This window comes from Diadema antillarum, unplaced genomic scaffold (genome assembly GCF_040938485.1).
Source record: "Diadema antillarum isolate AM-2024a unplaced genomic scaffold, OU_Dant_1.0 seq00000217_RagTag, whole genome shotgun sequence".
Taxonomy (NCBI): domain Eukaryota; kingdom Metazoa; phylum Echinodermata; class Echinoidea; order Diadematoida; family Diadematidae; genus Diadema; species Diadema antillarum.
The window spans coordinates 530,001-547,829 of NW_027271272.1; the positions used below are offsets into that span (position 1 = coordinate 530,001).

Below are 17,829 nucleotides of genomic sequence, written 5' to 3' on the forward strand. Positions count from 1 at the left end.
TTAAACTCGCATAAGTCGATCTTCTCGGGACTGAGCAAAACACATCGACTTAGGCAATTTTCGACTTGTGCGTAAATCGAAAAAAAATCGACTTACAGTTACACCACACGTTGTATATGTATAATGTACATGTATGTTGTCTACTCTGGAGGTGAGAGCTGGAGCGGTGTGCCCGATATTTGCCCTTCAGCAAGACACTTTATCCACATTGATGCAGGCCAGGGCTCCACACTAACTTTCATTTTGGTGGCCCGATCGGGCCACCAAAATGATTGATTTTTATTTTTTGGTGGCCGGAAAAAAGAAACAAGCAAAACTAAATCGGTCCTACTAAACATAGACAAATAAATATTAAGTATTACTGAAGTGATACAGGATGGTACCCACGTCTAAAATAAATAAATAGAATATTCAATCATCTTATACCGTTATTCTGAGTTCTAAGATTTAGCAAATAGACTTATAGATTATTACAAAAGTTGATGCCTATTTAGGTGGTCAAAATTTACGTTTGAAATGAAAAAGTGGGAGCATTTGCAGACATTATTTTGTAAACATCCGACATTTGTTTTAGCATCGTAAGGAGCCGAAAGTTACCATTATTTATTTCTGATTGTAAAAGCAATCATCCACCATTTACAAATATTTTAACACCTTCCGGAGCCGAATGTTAATCATTTTCAAATGTAAAAACAAGTAACCGACATTCATTCTACAATCTTACGGAGTTGAATATCATCCTTATTCGTTTCCGAACGCAAAATCAAATATCTGACATTAATTTCACCACCGTGCGGAACTGAATCTTACCATTATTTATTTCCAAAAGTATAAGCAAACATCCAACATTTATTTTAGTTTTATACGGAGTCGAATATTACCGTTATTCATTTCCAAAATTAAGAGCAAACATCTAACATTTATTCTAGCGTCTTATGGAGCCGATTGTTACCGCTGTTCATTTCCAAAACTGAAGGCAAACATCCGGCTTTTTTAGTGGCCCGGCGTGCGTTTTTGGTGACCCGGTCGCAAATCAACCATTCGCGAAAAGACTCCGCTAAATATAAGGCATAGATCGTTACACTCGGCAGGGGCTACGTCGTCCTTTCACCAGGTCTTGTTACAAAACCAAGATCTCGCGTGACTTCTTGCGTTACCTATCGTTAATGTTAACGAAACATTGTTAATTTGCGCTAGGGATCGTTACTCATCGTTACTACAAACGTTGATTTTCCCGATCGTTAGTTTGCGTTACTAACGATTCAGGTGAAACCGCTTGCGTTAATGAAACGTTAATGTTTATTAACGCAAAGTTTCTTTTGGTATATACTGTATGTAAACAAAAACTGGCGTCTCATGATTTTGACAGTGATTCATTACACAATAAAATCTTATTCGACTTAGGCACAGTGAATTCAATGGTCTTTCCGTGAAAGTGTTCTTAGAATTTCATCGACTTAGGCGAGTGTTCGACAAAAAAATCGACTTGTGAGTGAATTGATACACGTATGAAAGTCAAAGGGGAAAAATCGGGACTTTTTAAAATCATCGACTTGTGCGATTATTCGACATATATGCGACGTCGACTTAGGCGAGTTTAACTGTATAAGGATTACCTGGTAAAATTTTGAAATTTCATACATTTCCAAGTGACTTTGAATTTTGCACATTTTTCCAAGTGACTTTGAATTTTGCACATTTGTGCCATTATCATGCATTATATAATGTGTGATAATATGTGATAATGTTATCTCTCACCAGCCAGTTATTTATCAAAATAAACCATGGTAAAGATTAAGCAAAGTACAAATTCTTGCACATTTTGACTCCCAGTATTGGGTTTGCTACAAGCCCTGCTATGTTTGTAGTTTCTGTACATGTATGGAAATCTGAAATCATCTGCTTCAAGAAAGATGAACGTCTGCTAACAGACTTTTTAAATAAACATGAAGGAAGTGAGCATTTTAATATTAAACTCATTCGGGGGCAAATTTTACACTGGTGTTTAGGCTGGGTTATCGAGTAGCAAATAAACTTCTCTTGTCAATAGTAGGTACACTAACAAAACGTTTTAATGTGCAACTGTCGATCGCATTAATCCTATATGTAGCATGAAAACTGTGCGATAAATATGATTGACACATCAAATGCATGCCATTGGAACCGATACTGTCCTGTACATCATTTCATGTCATTTTATGATAACTAATAGTCATGAAACACCATTTAATTCTTGAAGAAAACTTGTAGACAAATTTTCTAAGAAATGTTTGTGTTACCCTTCTCTTTTTACTCATCCTTCTGTCTTAATCATCCTATGCAATTTTCATCCCTGGGATTCTGCAAGAATTTGAGGCAAATATTAACAACAAAACAGATTTTTGAAAGCTACATGTATATTGCGGAAGATAAAGCTACAATAGCTTGATGTAAACATGGTGCAATTCAAATCGAAACTACTTATTTGGTATTGGTAAAGTCAGTAAGTCACATACCATTCAAAAGGCCTACCAACTTTAAGGACCTGCAGTGTGTATAAAGTTTTATACAAGTATGTCATTTTATCTCAATATTTTTTTTTTCACTTGGTTAACTGCTTCTTGGCTGGGAACCAATTAAGTGTGTACATGGCATGTATAACTTTGTAACTGAATTATTTGTGTGATGTGGTTTGAGTGGCCGTCATATGATATCTGTACAAGTGCTATCTGCAGTGGTTGAAATGTCATTCGGGTAATCTAGTGGGACAGGGGATATGGTTACAACCTGGGATGTGATCCGCATCACAATGCGGTCCCCGTATCGGTGGCACGACATGGGACCGTGGGACCACGGGACATGCAGCGTTTAATCGGATGACCTGTTGTCTCGGCCAGATGGTATTCTCTCTGCTTTTTAAAGACCTCCCTCCATGATAATGTATTCTACTTTGGATAGACAGTGCATACTGTGATGATAGAACAGCATGCAGCTTATATGGACATTACATGTATGTAGGACTTGATATTGTAGGTCTATTAATATGTGGTGCAGTTGATTGACATTTTATGCTCAGATTTAAAGTAAAAAGCCATTGCATGAGTTTTGTTAGTTATTTTTGTTTTTCTTTCAATGTGTCATAGCCTTTTAATAGATGCAGAATAAAAACAAGAGCAAAGCGCATTTCAGTGTATGACCGCTTCACTGTTGTAGTTCAAAATGTGTTTCTTTTTAATACCTCCTTTACATACAGGTTATTTATTAATGGCAATACCCTAATTAATATGAAAAAAAAGAATGTGTCGACAGCTGTCTCTTTAATAATATGTACCAAGATCAGTTTGAATAATAAATGGAAATCCATAATGTACTCATGACCAACTGTGGCATTTGAGCCAAAGACGTGGTTGTATGTAAGTTGCTATGAACATTGTATGAAACTGGCTAATTTGATCGAGATACTTTAGATATAAAATGTCCAAGGACTACATTGTAGATTGTTGGTCACCTGTGATATTAGGATGACTTTTGGGGAAAATTTAGCAAACATGCCTGTATGTGGACACTGTTTCCATCAATTGTAAAGAATGTTAATCATTTCCACTACCCCCTGGGCAGTGACTAACAGTTTTTTGTATTTTTTAAATTTGTGATTTTTTTTTTATATTATAGAAATTGATATACGGAGTGATTTTGAGGCACTGCAAAATTTGACTGAAGATTACCCAACATAGCAATTTATGATGCACACTTTTTGTTTCAAGACATTGATTTTTTTGTCAACGTTACTAACCAGCCCTTTTAGTTGCCATAGCAATTCTAATATTTATTGGATTGTACTCACTATATCTGCACCAGTGACAATGCTCAAGAATTGCCCTCAAGATTTAAAAAAAGAATGAAAAGAATACTCTCATAAAAAGACAAACAGAAACAAAACAGTAATGTTGTCAAAGTGAACCCTTGTTTTCGGTTTTAAATGAAGCATGGACCGTTAGAAAACTGTGTTAAACTCATTTTGCTGTCGACAGATATGATGTACTTGTTTGTTAAATGTTGTGTGTCAATCATACATGTGAATTTTATGCAGCTGCTGGCTGATACTTAAAATGTCTATGATTAAAGTGTAGTTTGTGTGACACCACTGGTTAAAGAGAAATAAAAATGTTAAAACTTTGTACATGTTAACCCCCCCCCCCCCCATTATCCAATGTTGTTTACACTGAGTGGTTTTTGTCGCAATCACTGCTGACCTTATTTCCAGATGACCTTTTCTTTGTTCATTTTTCATTGGGGGGGGGGGGGGGGGAGGGTGTTTTCCTTGAAGGCTCAAGATACAGAACATGTTACAAAGTCATCACCATTACTGTACATTGAAATGACGCCTTTTTTAAAACTCTTGTTGCCTGCATTTACAAGTGTATGTATTCATGATTTGAAAAGCAGCTGCTGAAGTGTAACATGTCGTGCGTGTCACTCTTAAACTGGGACATCTTCCTTAGAATGCTATTGAAATGCAGACTGCGCTGTTGATGTTGTGCGTCAGAACGATATCTAGGACAAATGTTATCACAGCAAATCATTCCTAGTTTCTGTTCCTGTGAACGTGATCTAATACAAAAAGTCAGAGATTTTCCTGAAAACTTCCACAAAGATGTTTCAAAAAGGAAAAAAAAGATAACTTTAATATTTTGCTCACCAGTTTGATAGCAGTATGTTGTACCAAGTGCTCCAAGGTGACTGTATATTACAGTAGATATTTCATCCATCAAACTCTGAAAGTCCTGTTTGTATGTAGCGTATGAAACAAATTCACTGAGTACTTTTCAAGATGAGTCTCAGTCATTGGTCTTTTTGTCTTTCATCTTTCTTTTTTTGGAGGGGGGTGGGGTTAGAGAGGTGTATACTTGACCCCACATTTTCTCTCCTTTTCATTTCTTGGTAATGTCCCACATTTTCTCTCCTTTTCATCTCTTGGTAATGTCTTCTTCAGATGATACCAATTGATGGCATCACTATAATACTACTTCAGCTGTTTATGTGTATATAACATTGAGATATATTCTATTTATATGTTCCATTGCCACCCAAATGAATATGTCGTCGTGTTCTCCGTGAAACTATTGGTCATCTGCTTCTTACATACAGTGTAATATTTTGCCTGCATTCACAAAATATACCTCCATGTTATTTATGATATACAGTTGAACCTCTCTTATCCGGCCTCCCTTTATCCGGATCTCTCTATTATACGGACGCAATCTCGCCGTGATTTTTTAAAAATAATTACGGGAGGAAAGGGGGATTCCAAACTCCTTGAGAACTCCTACACAAACACACATGAATTACATTATACTTGATACATTTCTTAATAATTATTTAGGTAAATCATCCCAAGAATTTATAAAAGAAAATGATTTCATTCTTGCAAACACGAACCTCTATTTTGGGGTCTGTTACTGAGTGTAACAATGAAAAGGTTGCAGTATACACATTACTACATGTGGTACTACAATGGGCTACATCAGTACAGTGTATATGTACATGTATAAAGCATTGAGTCTCCCGTATCCGGCCAAATCCCTTATCCGGATGAGCCCCAGTCCCGACTTGTCCGGATACGAGAGGTTCAACTGTATATATTTTTTTTTCCTCCTTTCCGTCCAGGCCTGAAAACTGTCATCAATGAACTCCCTCCTGCCTCCAGCCCCCTCGCCGCCAACATCTGTAAGAGCATCACGGGCAGGTTGACCAACGCCATTGCCATGGTAACTTGAGAATTTCCATTGCTAAAAGTTAACCATTGACTTTCATCTCCCCAATCATATACCTTAATGCCAAATTGGAAAATTTGCGGAAAATATTGGTCTTGTTTAACTTTTACATGAAAAAATTCCAACAATATCATAGGCTATAAATATATTGTCAAGGTAACTTGAGACTCTCCATTGCTTAACATTGACCAACAACATTTAAGCGTACCTTTATACAGAAATTAAAGATGGCAGAAAGGAGTTCCTTTATTCTTACATGAGAAAAAAAAAGCCAATATGTACCGGTAAATCATATTCCAATAGAATACCATTTAATAGACCTTTTTGGACAAATTTAAAGATAGAATAACCAGCTGAATATTTTTTGATTGAAATGCAACTTAGACATTATCATCATGATCCCACATACTCAGGGCAGTGTAAGGGCACTGTCAAATGCACTGGTGAAATGAGGATGTTTGTAATCAACCAGTCGGAATGAAATGTAGCTAGTGTACATACGGTATGGTTGCTAAGATCAAGAAAGGACTTCTTTTTTTTAAAAGTATTTACGGCCTAAGGCAAGATAGTTTGATGTTACTTGTAAATGTTTCACAGTGGTTTTTCTCTGCATATGATATCCTCTCCTATCCATATGAATGAGCATTTCCATGTTTTCTTTCCTGTACGTGTAGTGACATAGGTCAAGGTCAGTATTGAAGGGAATTATGATTTGTATTTGTGTTCTTGTTCCACAGCAGGAGGACGTATCTGTGAAACTTGAGGCCCTGGACATCTTGGGTGATCTGCTCAGCAGATTTGGAGGTGACTATTAACCCATTACCACCAAGAACCTGTTGGCCTGTGTATTAAGTCTATTGGGATCTCAGAATTCAGTACGGAACGGGTTGAGATGTACATGTAGCATAGAAGAGTCAAGAGACTCGTCATTGCAGATACAACTTGTGCTATAACCCGTTGAGGACGAGTCCCGAGTATACTCGGGCAGGTGTCAATGGGAAATGCGTGTTGTAGCAAAATCAGTCCGTCCTCAACGAGTTAATATTAGTAGTGACCTGTCTTCAGCAGTTTCAGGTATTTCTATCAGCTTATCGCAGGAGAGTACAGCAAACACAGGTATAGATTACTATAGCTGCCAGCAAGTATGTTTTTTGAATGATATTTAGTGTGTGTTTTTTTTTCCTTCATTAAACATGATCACATTATTATTTTGTCACTGGTCATGCCCAAGATCTCTGCCTTTATCAGAAGTTTTGGCAACAGTTATCATTATTTATCCTCTAGTTTTGCTTGATCACAAGTTTTGCACCCCCCCCCCCTCCCTCCCCGGGTGCTACATCACTTTATTTATCCACTTGCCCGGTCGGACAAGCAGGTTTCCAAATTTGCTGCAAAACTATTGCCCAAACATGAATTTGACTTTTGAAAAAAAATCACCTGGTCATCTTTCCATCTTTTTCCCTTCAGGTCTGCTGGTCAGTTTCCACCCATCCATCCAGTCCTCCCTCCTCCCCCAGCTGGCCAGCCCCCGGATGGCCGTTCGCAAGAGGACCATCATCGCCATAGGTAAGACATGGAGGAGCCCTCCCAAGGGTTTGAGCAACCTGCTGCTGCTGAAATTATAGGAGAAGGACGATACATAAAAGCACTAATGGTCACACTGGTATCTCGCTTTCCCGTAAATTATCCTCAAATTGAATGGAGAAAGAGGAGAAAAATCAGGCAATTCTTCGCAGTCTAATATCTAAAATTTTCTCTGATTTTGTTATAATTTTGTAAAGTTGTTTCCTTCCATGCTGAACATGTGCGTAGAAGCAAAATGTCTTTGGTGCATTCCTCCGTTACTTTGAGCACTAAGAATATGTCATACATGTAGGTATTGTACAAATTATAATAGTGTGTCCAGGAGAATGACGTGAACGCTTGTGATGCTCATAACATGCACCTTGCATGCATGTGCATCGTTCTCCTAGGCACACGACATTGTGCATCTTATTGTAACATTTTGTTTTGATTGCAGGTTTTCATCTCGCTTTTTAAACAGAATGTATTAAAATGTAGGTTGTAATGGAACATATTTTAAATCAGGACATATCCAATAACCCTCCACCTCCTCTCACCATTCCCATGCTGACAGTGCTTATACTAACATACATGTAGGTGTCGTACCCCTGCCCCAACACCTTTCCCTTCCCCTCTCTTTTTTTTTTTTTTTTTGTTCCTAAGACCTAGTGAATGTTTTCATCATGTGACAGGTCACCTGGTCCTGAGCAGCAGCAGTAAGCTCTTCTGGGACCTCATGGACTACCTACTGAATGAGCTGAGTGCCAACAACAGTTCCTCCACCACCCGCACCTACATCCAGTGTATTGGGGCAATCAGGTCGGTTTTTGCTACCCATAGTACCATTCTCATTGCTTTTAGAATAACATGTCATTTTGGGTCGCGATCAGGATTGTGACCCAAACGTAAAAATTTTTACAATGTGGACAGAAATACTGCATTATTTCACGAGATTTGGGTGTGACTTTATTGTAGAATGGCCCTAAGTCTTGCGTGCTCAAAAAAAAACCAAAATCACAATTAAAATGATGATTACATCAAGTGAAAGAGCTTTCAAAACTCTATTAAATTGTGTCACAAACCCAAAATTTTGTTTGGGATGAAAGATCATGCTAGGGTTCTTCTGCCTGGCAAGCAATGACTTGTCATTTATTTCACTCTGATTTAAAAGAGATCTGGTTGAATAGGAGCAGGCACTTCAAAAAGTGTAAAGGTCACATTCAAGAGAACCATGGAAGAAATGGTTCATGAACACTCATGAATGCCAACAGATCTGGGATTGAAGAGCCTTAGCCTCATTGCCATAACCTTTGACCTTACATATGTCTTCCTGCATCTCAGCCGCCAGGCCGGACACCGTGTGGGCGAGCACCTGGAGAGGATCATCCCCCTCATCGTCAAGTTCTGCAAGATTGATGAGGATGACGAACTACGAGAGTACTGCATTCAGGTATTGGGGAGAACTCGCACAGCAAGGGAGACATACTTAACCCTAACTAGGCCGGGGGGGGGGGGGGGGGGGGCCTCCGAGGCCCCCCCTCGACGTTTCGCGCGATGTATCGCTATCGCGAGAACCTATCGCTGCGACGTTTCATGACTTTTTTCTTTCAAGTCTCCCACATCTTTTGACACCAAATTTGCGATGCCCGGGTGCGCGGTTCTGAAGTTGCGCATAAATATGCACGTGCATGTCAGACCAAAAATTGCTCAAAAACATGAATTTGTGTACAATTTCAATGCAAACTGTGTTTACAGGCAAATTTCATAAAAGCATGATTATTTTGGGGTTTTATGGATTACAATCAGTTAATAACGCATTTTCTTGTTCGGAACAATGTCACGGACAAATTTCATCGAAAAAACAATGAAAAGCATAAAGTCGAAAAAACAAAGAAATACATAAATTCAAAAAAACAATAAAATACTTAGGAAATTTTTTCTGATTGCGCAAATATTTTCTCTTACATTTGCTAAGGACACTAAAAGGAATAATTACACAAAAAATGTGCCTGTTTTGAGCTTTATTTAGTGATTGTCTGATTTCATGCATCATTATGCATAAATTAGCATAATTTAGTGTGAATGATAATTTTTGAAAAAATTAACTTCGTGGTACTTTAGATTACATCATAGGCAATGCATGTGCCAATTTTCGCGCGGTCGACGGCCGAGATCCGGAGGGGTTGCCTGGGAGGCCCCCCCCCCCCCCCCCCCCCGGCTCTATCATCTACCTAAATAGCCCAGCCTAGTTAGGGTTAAAGGGATATTCCAGACAATATATATCATTTTACATTATGTGGTACCCTGATATGTGAATTGATAGTGCCATGTATAGATTTGTGGAATTTATTATGGTCCTTGAGCTGACAAATCAATGTTCTCAAAAACCAAAAACATATTACCGTGAACAAGAATGATGACATTGGAGTAACATGTAGGCCAAATCTTTCGGTGGCAAAACTCCTGTGTGCTATTCAAATGGGGTAACTCACCTTATGAAGAGCTCATTATTTGAAGAATGTGATTAGGTTATTGTATTTTTAATTGTCAGGTTGTATTCTTTTATCACACAATCAAAAATATTAGTTTATTTTCTTTTTCTTTGGACTGAACATGCATCTCAACTCTCATATGTGCTTTGTGTTGGCTGCTTCTCCGACTGTGATTTTAAAACTCAGTTTTGGTTTCTTGACAGGCTTTCGAGTCCTTTGTGAGACGCTGCCCCAAGGAAGTCTCCCCACACATCGGAGCAGTGAGTATATATTCCAGTCATTTCGAAACAAGGTGATAAAGCGCTTTTGCAGGACTATGAAACATGTTTATCGTGTCTAGTGCTATGCATCGCCATGAGCTTGACTTAGAATCCCTGTGGAAATATTTCTTCAAAATATTAAAAATGTAGCAAATGAAGGGTAGTTTCCGTGGACAGCCTGTTAGTGATTTTCAAGCACCGATATTGCTGGGATGGGATTAGATGTCACAATATGTGTGTGTAATGAAAATTGTTGAAATTTGTAGAAACTAACTATAATGAGTATCATATTTGTTTATATTATGTTTCATTATATTGCTAAAAAAAGAAGAATTGTAAATGATCCTGTACAGAGAATTAATAAATCAAATCAAATCAAATCAAATCAAATCATGTGATTCTGTTTGATCACAGGACGGTACTGTAGTGGCTGCGCGAAGCTGCGGACAAGTTGCTGTACCTCCTAGTTGCAGTATGTCTTTGTTCTGAAATACCTAGGAGAAACAAAAATGATGTCCCCTGACCTCAAATGCAATAGCCCTAAGTGGTGATTTAAAAACACCAAGAAAATCAGTCGAGATGACAGCTTGTGTGAATGCCAAGAGAAAGTGCTGTGGGCCACCAGTGTGCCTTAGTGGCAGATAAAGTACACATTTCTATGAATGCAACATAAACTTGACTCACATCGGACTATATAATTATGCTTCCGCTGTCATTGGTCGGAATCTGCCAAAGCAGGTTTAATTTAGTCCATGGATTTTACAAATTTCCTCTGCATAAAACTGTGTGACAAAACATGCATGCCAACAGGCATCCTGTATGAACCAGGCTGAGACATGCATATTAAAGGCATGGCTATTTTGTATTTAAGTCCACGGACCAAATTTTAACCATAGATTTCATTATAACCATATTGTTGAAATTCGGGCCATTGTGCCTGTAACATTACAGATAAAGCATTATTTCCAGGCATAGGGGCTTTTGATGAAGCAAGATGATGTCTGAGTCACGATATTTTATTGTCTGTTTTTCAAAGTATTTTAGTGTGCGTCCGTGTGTGATCAAAATCTTCAATTTGCTACTTCTCTGTCATTTATGAGCCAATTTTGATTCTGTTTGCTTTATATGATAGCACTACATGGGAGCTTTGAAACTTCTACACAGAATTTCAGTCGTGACCTTTGACCTTGACCTTTGACCTATATTGTACATTTTGCTACAAAATGCTACTCCTTCGCCATTTCTAACCCGATTTCGATTCCGTTTGCTTTATGTGATGGCACTAGGTGAGGGCTTCAAAACTTCTACACAGAATTTTGACCTTTGACTTCTTTGACCTTTGATCTTGATTTTTTGACCTATATTGTACATTTTGCTACAAAATGCTACTCCTTCGCCATTTCTAACCCGATTTCGATTCCGTTTGCTTTATGTGATGGCACTAGGTGAGGGCTTCAAAACTTCTACACAGAATTTTGACCTTTGACTTCTTTGACCTTTGACCTTGATTTTTTACCTATATTGTACATTTTGCTACGAAATGCTACTCCTTCGCCATTTTTAACCCGATTTCGATTCCATTTGCTTTATATGATGGCACTAGTTGAGGGCTTCAAAACTTCCACACAGAATTTTGACCTTTGACTTCTTTGACCTTTGACCTTGATTTTTGACCTATATTGTGCATTTTGCTACAGAATGCTACTCCTGCGCCATTTCTAACCCGATTTCGATTCCGTTTGCTTTATGTGATAGCACTAGGTGAGGGCTTCAAAACTTCTACACAGAATTTTGACCTTTGTCTTCTTTGACCTTTGACCTTGATTTTTGACCTATATTGTACATTGGCTACAAAATGCTACTCCTTCGCCATTTCTAACCCAATTTCGATTCCATTTGCTTTATGTGATGGCACTAGGTGAGGGCTTCAAAACTTCTACACAGAATTTTGACCTTTGACTTCTTTGACCTTTGACCTTGATTTTTTACCTATATTGCACATTTTGTTACAAAATGCTACTTCCGGCGGGGACATATGTTACGTTTGAAATATTATGATGAATTATGTGTTCAGATGAATATATGTTTGATGTAGAATAATGAATATCCCAGTGGGGGAAAAAAAAGATGGGGGTTACTGTAAAACAAGGAATGTTCGCGTGCATTTTAATTTCGCGAATTTCGCGAGCGCCAAGATTCACAAAATTAAAATGCACACGGATATTCGCGAAATTAAAATGCACGCGAAAGTTCTTGCCTACACTATATGCATTGAACGCCAGTGGCAATTCGTGAAAATTTCATGCCACGAAAAAGGCCATTGGCTCCAATTCATGAAAATTTCATGCCGCGAATATATCATGTTTTACAGTACCTCAAACAAGTGTGTATCCTCTTTAAATTTTCCCACACTAGGTGGTAGAGCTCTGCCTACAGTACATTTGCTATGATCCTAACTACAACTATGAAGATGATGACGAGGAGGAGGATGCCATGGATACGGAAGGAGAGGAAGAAGGGTGCGATGGATAGATGGATGGGTGGATGGTTGGATGGATGGATGGATGGATGAATGGATAGATGGATGGATAGATAGATTGATTGTTAGGATAGATAGATAGATGCATACATGTAGATAGATAAGTAGATAGATGGATGGATAGGTAGATACATATAGATCAGTAGATGAATAGAGGGATAGGATGGATAGATAGAGGAATGGTTAATGGATAGATGGATGGATAGATATTAGATATATAGATAGATAAATGGATGGATAGGTAGATGGATAGGTGGATGGATAGATAAGTGGATGGAGAGATAAATGAATAGATAGATTGATGGATGGATGGGTGGGTAGATGGATAGATAGGTAGATAGATGCATGGATAGATAGATAAATAGAAAGATAGGTAGAAGAATTAAAGAGACTGACAGAGAGTATGAAGATAGGAGATGAAATATTCACATTATGCAACCATACCTCATGTGGAATAGACAAGACAAATTTTCTAACAGTGTACCTGTAAAAAGAAACAACTGCAAGTAATGTACATGTATTTACACATAATCTCTCTTTAATACCATTGTTGCAAGGTAAATGCAGGTTGTAATACCAAATGCCAAACTTTTTGTGACTATAACATAAAAGTGTAGATATGCTTTGTATGTTGCATTCAGTGGATGGTAATGTGAATTCTTGACAGTTTCTTTCTACTGTTGTTCCACACTTAAGTGAATTTGCCTGTATTTCAGAGTTTCGTGTTGCAACAGCAAGTGGAATTTTTTGGCATTTTTGCTCATGCAATATTCATTGGGAAAGCTCATTCCCATTTCTATAGTTTCAAGTTTAAAAAAAAAAACTCAGAAAAGTGTAAAATGTGCTATAATTTTGATGAGTCCATGTCAAGTCATATGAATGTATCTACTTCAGTTAGCTAACTGCTCACAGAATTACTGTCAGATTGCATCTAGTTCATGGAGTATGTTTGCTCATGTATCTATGTATTATTGTGTCATTCACTTTTGCTGCTCCTCCAAACAGTGAGAGTGATGATGAGTACAGTGATGATGACGACATGAGCTGGAAAGTGAGGCGGGCATCGGCGAAATGCCTGGATGCAGTGATTGGATCCAGACACGAGATGCTAACGGAATTCTACAGCACGGTTTCACCCGCCCTCATTGCAAGGTTCAAAGGTCAGAAATCCTTTCAACCCTTTTAATCCCTTGTTTTCTGTCTTTATCCTTCTATATACAAAGATGTAAAATGCAATATCCTTTCATTTACCAAGATATGAAATTATCCTTTCACATTCCCTCACACAATCCACATATCTTGAGGGCTTTCTCTTCTGATAAAAGCGCTATATGAATGTGTGTTCCCTATCAATTTTTCCTTATTTGTGTCGGAAAAACAAACCCAGATTTTTAAAGCAAATTTGGATGAACGAAATGAGCAGGACAGAATTCATGAATGTGAGTTGATTGTTATGTACTGATGTGGAAATATGTATTTGCTGTAGAATATCTAGGCAGTGTATTAATTCAAAAGCTTGTTTGAGTAGCTTTGACAGATACAAAGTAATTGAAGTGACACTTGCATATAATTCTTTTTGGGGATTTTGAGAGTAATTTCATTTCTTGGTACAATTGAGAAGTTGAAGTAATTGCCACTGTAGGGTAGGGTTGTCAAGTGAAGAGATATTGATGTATCAGTTGTTGAATGAATCTCATGATGTTGATTTGCATGTTGATGTCTCACAATGTGCAGAGCGAGAGGAGAATGTGAAAGCCGACATCTTCCACGCTTACATCACACTGCTGCGCCAGACGAAGCCAATCAACACGGGATGCTACGACCCCGACGCCATGGAGCAGGAGGAAGGGTATGTTGCCATGACGACAACAGTATCACGTTGCTGCATCATCCTTTCATTATGCAGCCAATTGGTTTAGATGCTTTGTATTTCATAATGAGCATATGGAGTCTCGGTGTATTCAGCTTTCAGTTTTAAGGCTCTGTTGGGATACCAGTGATGAAGAAGAAAGGACAGCTTTAAACTGAGAGAAAAATGACAAAAAGATGAAAACTAGGCAACTTGGAAAGATAGAGCCAAAAAAAAAAGAAGAAGAAGAAAGGGAATTATATGGGAGAATGATGTATTAGACAAGAGTAATTAGATTGATGAATAAAGAAAGATGTAATTTGATCAATAAATGAAAAAAGGAAGGAAGAGAGAATCGGGCAGGAATGACAGTAAGTGAACAGGCAAAGGAGAAACAAAGAGTTGAGGATCGTTGATGCCAGCCACCAGGGAATGTAGATTGAGTTTGCACAGGCATTCTCATAAAATATATATTTTCATGTTTGGGGGATTTAGCTCACTTCCCTTATTCATCTCGCCACCTACTACCCGTCTTGTCTGCCCAGCCCTGTGGCCATCCTCAGACAACAGGTGCCCAACATCGTCAAGGCACTACACAAACAGATGAAGGAGAAGAGTACCAAGACGCGCCAGGGCTGCCTCAACCTCCTCACCGAACTCATCGTCGTCTCACCCGGCGCCCTCACCGCTCACATCCCCGCCCTGGTGCCGGGCGTCGAGTTCTCCCTCACGTGAGTCCATGATTTGATTTACTTGGCACCACTAATTCAGTTTTTGTAGGTCTGATGTGTTTATTGTGTGAGAAACTACCGCTGGGCAATCACTTGTCAAACATATTGCAAGCCCTATACTTTTTTGTAAACATGATAGAAACAGTATTAATGAGAATGTTGTCTCTTTCCAACGCCTCTTTTAGCAGAACGTTTGTCAATCTTACAATGATAACCTGTTGAGGACGGACTGATTTTGCTACAACACGCATTTCCCATAAACTCTTGCCCGAGTATACTCTGGACTTGTCCTCTACGGGTTAAATAAATGGGTAACTGTATGTCACTTTATTTTTAATGCAGTGAAGTTAGGAGATGTTGTTGCTTGCTAATGATACTGTATACGCCATGAAAGGACGTATAAGACAATGTCACAAGTTGTTGAATTAGCGATTAAGAACCATGAAGATGGAATGAGAAAATAACTATTTTCCTTTTGAAGAAGCAGAGCTCACATCTCTTCTCATGGAGATGATGATGTACATTATTGTTTTGGGGTCATGGGAGGCATTATCATCACTGTTTATTTTTCTTGTACTTGCAAAATTCACACATTTCAAAACACTGTGAAATAAACAGTAAAATGTATGCTGATGCATTCCTTTTAAGGTCTGATTACAAGTTACAGCTGAAATCATATGATGATTAAAATCATGAACCAACAGTCATCACACTTAATATTATTCCTAGTGTGTCACACAAGTCCTTGCTGTGACTAGTTACTAGTATACACTACGGCATCCATGTCTGCATGCATATTATGCTTATTAACACTCTTTCTTGGTAGTGCTATGAAGAGCTGAGCAAGCTAGATCAAAGTTCTGGGAACTGAGTAACAGCTCAGTGGCCAAGGACCAGACTGACTGTGTATCATCATCAGTCAATCTGCTGCAAATGTCCACCCCAAGCAGCTTCTCAGTTCCTGGAATTTTGGTAAAGCTTGTTCAGCTCTTGTTAGAGCTCTCCAGAAGAATGCAACCAGTCCTAACTCAGGAGACTCTTACATACATGCCTCACTGTGCAGACCAGCACATTCAAACAACACACACTTGTTAACAATAATAGTAATAACAATGACGATGATGGTGATGATGACGGCAATACAGGACATTCACATTACACAGCTATTATAGAAGAGTCAAAAGGGACCTGAGCTTTCGATCCTAGCAGAATCTTCATCAGAGGCAAAATGACAAACAGGCAGGGACAGCAATCACATATAAGGACTTCACACAACAAGAACAGTCAGGGGAGGGCTAGGAACACAGAACAAAGAAAACAAAAAGGGGTAGGTTAGAAGTCATAGGCAGGGATCCCAACAGGAAAGGGAGGGGGATTAAAGCAAGAGGGTGGACAGACAAAAGGCAGAGGTGGGTCAGTGATGATCCCAAGGATCATTAGGGGGCAACCTGTGAAGGATAAAGATGAATAGGGAGGCAACATCAAACAAGGTAAAGGAACAACAGAGGGATAAAGAATAGGGGGGGGAAAAAAGTGAAATAGCAAGAGCATGAGTGAAGAGGAAGGGGGGGGGGGGGGGCTAGAAAGGCAGCAAGCCCTAACCTGGTGTACAAAGAATTTTTTACAATTTTGTTGCCACATCTTTATACAGATATGTGTAGATGAAACACAGTTTTGGAAATTATTAAACACAATGTGGGAGCAGCATAGATGAGGGCCCAGTCACCAACTTAAAGGTTTTTTTTTTTTTTAATTTCCCTGAAGGATATTTCAACAGTGTTTGAGCTTGACAACTTTGGGGATAAACCAGTAAAGTGTTTGAGATGATGCTGATGATGATGATGACGACGACAATGATGAGGATGATGATGATGATGCTGGTGATGATGGTGATGCTGGTGATGATGGTGATAATGGTGATGATGATGGTGATAATGATCATGGTAATTGTGGTGATGGTGGTGGTGGTGGTGATGGTGGTGATGATGGTGATGGTGGTGATGGTGATGATGGTGATGATGATGATAATGATGATAATGGTGGTGATGGTGGTGATGGTGATGATGGTGATGGTGATGATGGTGATGGTGGTGATGATGATGACGATGATGACGATGATGACAATGATGACAACGATGATGATGTACCTCATTCTCACTTTGCCAGGGACAAGAACAGTAGCTCCAACATGAAGATCGATGCGCTGGCCTTTCTCAACTGTCTCCTCATCAACCACAATCCGGAGGCCTTCCACCCTCACATACCGGTCATCGTGCCGGTAAGTCTTACTGCCACCACCACACCACAGCCATGAGCACTGTGTGGTCAGAAATATGAAATCAGTAGAAATAATCATGTAGGCAGATTGTAAAGTTTGTATATAACTGAGTATGGTCAGTTGAAATATGTAGATATATACCATTTGGTTGTGTGTAACTGAACAGGTGAAACTGTTGTACAAATTGGTGTAGTTTTGGCAGTAATGAAGTTATTTTTTTTTCACACCATTCTTGTCTTTAACTTTTTTGTGTGTGACTATTTTGTTTGTCTATGTTCATGAAAACTAAGAATTTCTTGAGCTTGAATAAACAAAATATAAATGTGTGGCATTGAAACTGCACTCTGATAATATTCAAGGTAAA

General features: G+C 38.7%; 1 protein-coding gene across 1 annotated transcript in view; it reads left to right on the top strand.

Annotated features, from left to right (window-relative positions):
* The window catches only part of LOC139729035 (cullin-associated NEDD8-dissociated protein 1-like), a 60,717-nt gene that overhangs the window by 20,707 nt on the left and 22,181 nt on the right, over positions 1-17,829 (top strand). Inside the window, exons 5-15 of the mRNA XM_071639958.1 lie at positions 5,647-5,747; positions 6,491-6,557; positions 7,221-7,319; positions 8,009-8,135; positions 8,658-8,766; positions 10,012-10,068; positions 12,484-12,587; positions 13,613-13,767; positions 14,342-14,456; positions 15,002-15,187; positions 17,354-17,465. Of these exons, the coding sequence (XP_071496059.1) occupies positions 5,647-5,747; positions 6,491-6,557; positions 7,221-7,319; positions 8,009-8,135; positions 8,658-8,766; positions 10,012-10,068; positions 12,484-12,587; positions 13,613-13,767; positions 14,342-14,456; positions 15,002-15,187; positions 17,354-17,465 (1,232 nt within the window). The remainder of the gene's footprint in view (positions 1-5,646; positions 5,748-6,490; positions 6,558-7,220; positions 7,320-8,008; positions 8,136-8,657; positions 8,767-10,011; positions 10,069-12,483; positions 12,588-13,612; positions 13,768-14,341; positions 14,457-15,001; positions 15,188-17,353; positions 17,466-17,829) is intronic.